Here is an 8,890-nt window from a genome sequence, read left to right on the forward strand (position 1 = left end):
TGGACAGGAACCCCCGAGAGAGCGGCTCGGCCGTGCGGTGCTGCCACAACCAAACACACTTGAAAGCAGCAGAATGAGTTGTCTCTCCAGCGCTGTATCTAAACTCATTATCAGTAAATGGTGAATATCTCACGTCTTTTAATTACAGAGCTCAAAACACGGTCTGTGTGCTGCCTACACAGCAGGTTTCCCTGTACCTGCTCCGGGGTTACTCGGGGCACGGCCAGCAGCTGATGGAGGCATCGCACTGATAGGACTCAGTAGAGCCATTGCGAGTCTTTACAGGACAGCTGTGGATTGCAACTCAAATCTACAGCTTCCAGGGTGTTCACAGACAAGTGGGTACTAACAGCAAGTGTTGTCATTAGAAATAATGTCTCACGGAAGAGAGAGGACTCTCATCAGCAGTACTGACTTTTCTTGCCCTCCGGAAGAACCAGACCAGTGCAGTACTTTAAGAACTGTAGTTTTTCTTTCTCCTAAAATATTTTTTCTGCTAAGATACACAGAAAGTATATGTCAAGTCAACAAAGTCCCTTCACACTTTTCTTTCCTCACTTTGAATGACTTAATAAACAGCGTAACAGAATCACAGAATCATTTAGCTTGGAAAAGACCTCTAAGATCATCAAGCCCAATCTTTGACCGATCTCCTTGTCAACTAGACCATAGCACTAAGTGTCATGTCCAGTCATTTCTTGAATACCTCCAGGGATGGTGAGTCCACCACCGCCCTGGCCAGTCCATTCCAATGTTTAACAATTCTTTCTATGAAGAAATTCTCCCTGATGTCCAACCTGAACCTCCCCTGGTGCAGTTGGAGGCTCTGTCACTAGTTGCTGGGAGAAGAGGCTGATCCCCACCTGGCTACAAGCTCCTTTCAGCAGGTTGAAAATGTCATCAATGATCAAGGTATGATAGCAGCAAAGGACCCAGCCATGATTAGAATCCCTTTTTTATTTGGTCTTACACAAAATTTCTTTCTAAAAAGTATGGAGGCTGAACAGTTCTTAAGCACTGACTTTAACAGTAGCATAAAATATAATGAGTTTTTCAATTATTACTTTGTTATATGTAGAACATCATATTCCACAGCTCATCATTCTGGTCCAAGAAGAATATATGGGATCCTGTCATATACACCCTTCCTGCAACTCAAAAGTTGGAGCAGTTTGGGGCATTGTAAAGTTGAACATTCTTTTCTCAACTAATAAAAATTACATTGTTACATGCTTGTTTTTTGTTTAATTTTTATCCTTAAGAAATGCCAAACACTGGGTATATAATTGTCAAAGAAATAAAATAGAAAAAGAAAATTTGGTTGTTAATGACCACCGTCTATCAAACTCATTTGAATTCTGTAATTTTTGAGCACATTGAAGAAGTAGAGTCCTTATTTTCAAGGAAAGCCACCTCGCAATATAGTTTTTATTTCAACTTTTAAACTGCTCATTCATACTCTTTATGTTCCCTGCTAACCTCCCACAAGGCTGCCACACTGAAGATGGCCCTGAATAAAGTCCAGCATCAATCAATCCGCCTTTGAGGGAATACTGAGGTGGAAGCAGCCCTTCCTCACTAGACCTTATGGCTTCATAAGCAAATTGCAACCATGAAAACCATCACTCTGTAAGCTGTTTGTTGCTACAGGCTAAATAACTACTGTAGTATATCATTAGCATATCATTATGTCAAAACACTATTTGGCTCTAGCCATACCTTCTATGCTAGACAGTTTGTTCTTGATTTAGAAGTGGAAGGAAGGTGAAAAATGTATTAATTAAAATGTCTAATCTCAAGGGAAGAGTCTCTCCAAGTTAGTTGGAAAATCACAGTTAATCAAGGATAAAAGTAAACCTCACTACTGTGTTCTCTTGTGAATAACTTATTTTTTAACAATTGCTAATTTAGCTAATTTAGCCCAGACAGTGATTGCAAAAATCAAGAGAGTGGGGAGCAATTAGAAGGGAAAAAGGATAACATGAAGACATGAAGCAACAAAAACATAAAAAATCAAATATCCAATACATTGTGTATTACAAATTGGAAGCATTTTTTAGATGCTTGTTTTTAACATCATTTTATGCAATTATATTTACATTGTTAACTGTTCTTGAAACAGCTGTTATGCAGGAGACAAAGCCTGAACCGGGTTCCTACATCACGGTTTCTTTCAGTAGCAGTTCTTCAACTGATCTTTTTCTCAGATGCAATACAGATTACTGAACATGTAGCTGACAAAAGAAGTGTTCCCAGAGGGAACAGGAGAGATTTTCACCTCTGAAGGATGTGATTGTGCAGACCCAGAGTTAGTTCAAAAATTCCAAATGCCCCTAGTATAATCTTTCTAGTGCAGAAACCATTTATGTGACTGTAGAGTTGTTATTCTGGAAGAGAAATCAAGTAGATATAGCTGAAAAAAATAAGGTAGAGGAAGGTGGTTCTCATCATCACAGCTCAAAGCTGTGTTTCACAGTTCTGAAATGCCACCAGCCAAAACACTATAGACCCAACAGCTAGGTACGTGAATTTTATTCTTTTAATCTGTAATAAGGCAGCGATCATATGGAAAAAAACATGATGATGTAAGACAAACCACCTATCGTCATTCAGTGTTACCAAATCAAAAGGAGCATAGAATCATAGAATCAGCTGAGTTGGAAAAGACCTCTGAGATCATCAAGTCCAACCCTTGATCCACTACTACCGCAGTTACCAGACCATGGCACTAAGTGCCACATTCAGTCTCATCTTAAAAACCTCCAGGGATGGAGAATCCACCACTTCCCTGGGCAGCCCATTCCAATGCCTGATTACCCTCTCTGTAAAGAATTTCTTAATAATTTGCTTCCCATCAGAATACAGGCACACAAGTAGCCTAACTTTAAAATGTTTGACTCTTTGCCATCATACTACTTCAGAAGACTTTCAAAGTTGGTTGGTTTTTTTTCTATTTACCACTCTAATTCTCTCTGAAAGCTGTTTTAATCCAACCCCCTGTACCTTCTTCTAGTCCCATCAAACCCTGCTCTAAACAAGCGATGGAACCCCGTGTGATTTTGCACCAGAGGACGCCGTGCGTTCCGAGTGCCGTGGGACGGCACGTCCTGCCGCCTTCAATCCCGGTCACCGCCTCCCGCACAGGGCACATCCCCGTCCCACCCCCGGACGGCAGCGGCGGCGGGGCCCGGGCGGCGGCGAGGCCGGTGAGCGCGGGCGGGGGCCGGGCGAGGGCTCGGCCGCTCTGCGGACGCGGGGCAGGGGCACCGCCGCTGCGGGCCCTGCCGTGCTCCGGGCACCCGTGAGGATGGAGGGGGCGGGATGCAGCGGGAGAGGCCGCGCGGTTCCGAGGGCCCCCTGGGCGCGGGGCCTCCTTGTCGGCCCCGGGAGGCTCCGGCAGGAGCGGGATAACCGGCTGCGGTAGCGGGGACGGGCAGAGGCCTGCCGGGCCTTCCAGCCTCTGCGCCCGTGCTGGTTACAGGAAAGCATCCGCCTCCTGCCGCTCCGCCCCCAAGCGGAGTCCAAAGGGTGAGACTCCAGCTGGCCGGGCTTTGGGAGCAGGGTGTGATGGAGAACCTTGTCTTCTCTGTACTAAAAGCACCACTTGAGGACCATTGGTTTAAATAGTGCGGTGCGTCCTTAAGCAGTTTGCAAATGTTTTTCCTAGATACAGGGAAAAGCTTCTTCCCTATGAGGACAGTTGAGCAGTAGAACAGGTAACCCAGAGAGGCCGGGTGGGCTCCATCCATGGACAAATCAGCCTGGTCTTATTTCATAGCACTGCTTTGAGCACATGAGGTCCCTTCAAACCTGGATTATTCTAGAATCCTCTGTATTTTTTTCTAGAAAGCTTTATGTTGGTCTAGCATATCTTGTAATCCTTCTTTGCCTCATTTCCACTACCGATGCAAAGCAAGGATTCGTTTTTTTGCCTGTAAGTGCAGAAGTATGAACATTTACTCTATTGTGCATTAATCTACAAAACCACTACACGTCTCCCTCCTAGATTTCTTCACAGACCATTCAAATCCTGTGTACACTGCTTTCTTCTATGTAGATACCTACTCTCCTAGTTAATTCAAAGTTCAATCTAGGCTTTCTGTAGTTTCATTTAATTTCCAGAGCCTACTAAGTTTGCTGTGGTGAGGCAATGGGAATGGTAGTGACCAGCACAAAGTAGCAGTCGAAAAACATAACATAAGAGGTTGCTAATTTTCAAACATGAGATTTGAGTCTTAAAACACACATTCAGAAATTTAAATGAGGGATGAATCAGCCAGTTGATCCTCATATCCATTTGCTTTAGAAGGTCTCATAAATAATGCGATTAAATGAGATAAAATTAAATAATGAAACTTATAGCACCCCTTTACTCTGTATATACAGGTCTCTAGCAAGCAGGATCACAGGTACTTTCAGATAGACATTAGTTCATTTTCTTATTGCTGTTCTAACACTTGGTGATAGGAGAGTGCTGCTGGCAGTGAGGACAAACATCTCATTTGAGCTGGCTTTTTTTTTTTCTTAATCTCTCAATTGATTTACAACCCCCCCAGCAACATAAGTATGTAAAAAGTTACAGTGGGGTCCTGCACGTTAGAGCATGCATTAAATCCAGCATGAGCTTTAAAAGAACTCTGAATTCTTGAAATTGGTTACATGCCCCAGAAATGTGATACTGTCACCTATAGACTTGAAAATACACTACATCATAACTCTTAATCATCACCTCGGTTTCTATAAACACCATGACATAAAATTCATTCATTTTTTTGTATGTTGTATTTTGCATAGTGCTTAATTACATGGGCTCCTGAGTACCCCAGTCAAATGCAATTATTTAGCAAATAAAGTTTTTCTTCCTTTTACAGTATTCTGTTTCTGATGATCCTCACAACAGGGAAAAAAATTGACTGATGTTAGAAATTTTCAGAAAACTTAGAACCTTTTTTAAGTGAGCATAACAATCATTTCCATGTTAGACTGTGGAAGGGCACAATTTATCAGAATTTTTTAATAGCTCTGTAATAGTAAAAATTACTGTATTTTAAATGGCTGCATTACTCACAAGGCAATTTTGTTTAAGAGCAGGATTACTTATTTTACTTATTGAAGTAAAAGCAAGTCATGGTTATTTTTCCAGTTTGTACTGTATCATCTGACATGCCATACAATTTTAACAATACTTGCTGGCAGTTTCCAGCTGGGCTGAAGCATTAATGAAGAGAGCCCTGATCCTTCAGAGATTTACTTACTTTGACTGGACTCCCTAAATTCTCTGCTCAGACACAGGCAGTTTTGTCTCCTGCCTGTGGAGGAGAGGCTTTAGTTTGCATTCCCCTGAAAAAGTCACTTTTTCAGGACATGGAAAGGTCAGCACACAAAATGACTGTGACTTACCTACACTTCCAGTGCTTTCAGGGCTGTTGGGAAAAATCGCTTGTTCTGTGGTGGGGCTTGCTGGACAGCACTTCTCAAGTTACAAAGTTTATGAAGAGAAAATAAGCAGCCTTGGGGTTACGACACAAGCAGCTTCATTAGGCAATTGGATTTTGCCTCAGAGATTTGAAGTAATACTAAACAAGAAGTTACCAGTAAACAGCTTCTGTTAATAACATAAGCTTGCATATAGGAAATTATTCTGTTAGTTTATGATACAGTGACACGAGTCCAGCTTTTAGAAGCATAAAAAAGCAACCTAAAAGCAAAGGTACACTTTCTTGAGATAGAGTGTTTTACCTCTAGAAAATATTTAGTCTTACCTGGCAACTAGATAGAGGATCTATCAAATTCTCTAAACAAACCAGGTATTTTCTTAGAAGACAGATTATAGATTCTAGGAATCTTGTATAGCTATTCCAACAATAGGTTTCTCAGTCTGTTCTGTAGATTAGACTGCATTATCATAACAGTAATTTCTCTTCTGAAAAAAAACCAAAACAACCAAAGTAATTTAACAGAATGCTAGTGTAGGTACTTTTTGAAGCATGCTATACTTAGAACTGTCAAATGCAAAATTGTATTTCTATTCTCATTTTCAATTTGAGCATGTTCCCAGCAGCAACCATTTGCTGAGTATTTCACAGATCAGCACTTCTCCCCTTCAGACTCAGTGCTTCCAAAGGGTTCTTATGAAAACACCACGTAGGAAGTTAAAGATACACTTAATATCTCTGTTTGACTGCTGCGGCTCCTTTGGCCACTGCGGAGCAGGTGACAGCGCATATGCTGTTGGTGATACCTAGCAGCCAGTTGGAGCAAAGGTGAGGTGTGGGGTTGCCCACAACTACCTGTGGTTGCCATGTGGACTCCAATACCGCCACGTACCTATTCCACAAGGACTCTGCCTACTGGGGGTGGCTGGCATCAACAAAAGCGACCTGGAGGCAGAAATAAGGCGTTGGTGCAAAGAGCAGCTGTAGAAAAGTAGGTGCTGGGAGAGGCAAGCGAACGCCTGGAAATGTTACAGTGTACTTGCTCCCTCACCCAAAATACCAGTGTGCTTATTCAGAACTCAGTTAGCAGACTTGGCTAGTGAAAAACACATACATAAAGGTTTCTGTGATTTTTTTTTTCCTTAATAATGATGATTTCAAAATGAAGTTAGGCTACGAACTGCTGCTGAAGCAGCACTGAGCAGGGGGTGTCTCTGACACAGGAAGGAACAAGTCACACTCCAAATGATGCTTGAGAAGTTCTAGCAAATACCTTCATAAGAGTTAAGGAAGATAGAAAAAAAGCTGCCTTTTTTTATTAGTTTAGTGGGATGACTGTCAAATGAAATTGGGTGAATCATTTTTCCCTTATGGTGTGAGCGATCTGTAATGTAATAACAATGTTAGCTGCAGAAAATGGCTGACAGTTTGGATCTCGTATGACTGCAAGCTTTTATACGGACAGAGCACTGCCCCTACATCAGGCCTGGTTGCAGACACTGTTCCAGTGACACATTCGTCAGAACATTACCTTTCAAAAATATTCCCCTCCCTCGCTTTCGTGTGAAAGCTGGATTTTGTGCTAGTAACAAAGGCATGGGTGAGAGTAATTTCTTATGCCAGCTCTGTCTAAACATCAACGATTCTGAGCATTAACTAATTCTTTAAATGTGTTTTCTTACCGTTGTTCCGTCTCCACAGGGCTGACCTCCACAATGTTAAGAGGAATCGCTCATGCTGCAAAAGACACATTCGCTCTTCTGTCGACAAGATCTCAGCGCTGCAACCCAGGATTGATATTTTCATCAGTATGGCCTGAAGTAGCAAGCAGGAGCTTCCTAATACATTCCAGTTACACAACCGATACAAAGTCAAGAGAGGAAAATAAAAAAACCATTGAGAGTCTCTACGGTTTGTCAGTTGACATTAAGAAGATACGCAGACTGAAGGAATGGGTCCTTCTCCAGGATGTGGCCTATGTTAAAGAAATTGCTGGTATCTTGCAAGAAATGGGAGCAGATGAAACCGCTGTAGCCAACATTTTAGAACGTTGCCCAGAGGCAATTCTCCGCACCCCTGAAGAGATAAACTCTCAAAGAGCTCTGTGGCAATTAGTATGCCAGAATGAAAAACAGTTGATTAAATTAATAGAGCAATTTCCAGAGTCTTTTTTTACTACCAAATATCACCAGAATCAGAAGGCAAACATAACATTTTTTCAAGAGCTAGGACTTAAGAATAATATAATCACCAGGTTCTTGACAAGCGCACCCAATATTTTTTATAATCCTGTTGAGAAAAACAAAAACATGATAGAGACATTACAAAGAAGTTATTTAAATTTAGGAGGTTCTGAAGCAAATATGAAGATCTGGATACTGAAACTATTGAGCCAAAATCCATTTATTTTATTAAATACCTCCACCACAATCCAGGAGAACTTGGAATTTCTCCAGAAGAATGACTTCACTGACCATGAAGTTCTACAGCTGCTGTCTAAACTTAAAGGCTTCATTTTTCAACTTAATTCTACTACTATGCAGAAGAGTATGCTTTTTTCCAAAAATGTCTTTAATTGCAGTGATCAAGAACTAAAAGAACTAGTGCTGAAATGCCCAGCCCTCCTCTACTATTCTGTTCCAGTTTTGGAAGAAAGACTTGAAGGACTACTGAAGGAAGGAATTTCTGTAGCACAGATTAGAGAGACACCAATGGTGCTGGAGTTGACAACACAAATTGTTCAGTACCGAATTAAAAAGCTCTCTGCACTAGGATATGATGTAAAGAGTGGAAATCTAGAAAGCTTGAATGGTACCAAGAAAGATTTTGAAGTCACTTATGGTAAGATACAATCAAAGAAGGAAAGACCAATTTTTAACCCTGTTGCCCCTATACACATTGAAGATTAATTTGAATGCTGTACTTCAAGTTATGCAAAATAAAAGTCGGTTTTTTGAGATGAAACAAAAGTAATCTTAACCAGACTGTAGTCTTATGCTGTACTTTGTCCTGGAGTGGGTTTTAGGCACAACTTCATTATACACTTCTAGCTTTCTAATGCTTTCAAATAATGTCATAGAACCTGGTTATGATAAAGGTTGCCTTTTTCTAGAGAGTACCTCACACGTTACATTTTCTTACCTGACAGGGCATTAACTGCTTTGGATTTTCAGCTCTGTCACTGCACAGACCATCCTGTGGTAGTGATTAGCACAATTTTTGTCTGAGAACAGCAAATAGAGGGTTATTTTTCCAGCAGTGTTCAGCAACCCACTGGTTCACTGACTTCAGGAAATTCTCTTGGAGTTCCATTCCTTATTGCTGCAGTAAGTAGCTCTAGCTCCTGGATCCTGACCTGCAACAGACTTGATTTTTTGGTTAGGAAAGCCTAGCCAGAGTGCAGTTTGAGCACAGGGGCAGGACATAATTTTTTTTACTCAGTGACTGCTACAGCG

General features: G+C 41.4%; 1 protein-coding gene across 2 annotated transcripts; it reads left to right on the forward strand.

Annotated features, from left to right (window-relative positions):
• Nucleotides 1-3,058: 3,058 nt before the first annotated feature.
• MTERF2 (mitochondrial transcription termination factor 2) lies at nucleotides 3,059-8,417 on the forward strand. Of its 2 annotated transcripts, none has more exons than XM_027715138.2 (2): nucleotides 3,059-3,206; nucleotides 7,137-8,417. In XM_027715138.2, exon 2 carries the CDS (start codon nucleotides 7,151-7,153, stop codon nucleotides 8,342-8,344), a length of 1,194 nt encoding a protein of 397 aa, XP_027570939.1. In that variant the 5' UTR covers nucleotides 3,059-3,206; nucleotides 7,137-7,150; the 3' UTR covers nucleotides 8,345-8,417. The 2 variants fall into 2 exon arrangements, with proteins under 2 accessions (XP_027570939.1, XP_027570938.1); XM_027715137.2 differs by lacking the exon at nucleotides 3,059-3,206 and adding an exon at nucleotides 3,327-3,528.
• The last annotated feature ends 473 nt before the right edge of the window (nucleotides 8,418-8,890 follow it).

The sequence above is a fragment of the Pipra filicauda genome, unplaced genomic scaffold (assembly GCF_003945595.2).
Source record: "Pipra filicauda isolate LSUMZ 115617 unplaced genomic scaffold, ASM394559v2 scaffold201_size1378038_pilon, whole genome shotgun sequence".
In the NCBI taxonomy this organism is placed as follows: domain Eukaryota; kingdom Metazoa; phylum Chordata; class Aves; order Passeriformes; family Pipridae; genus Pipra; species Pipra filicauda.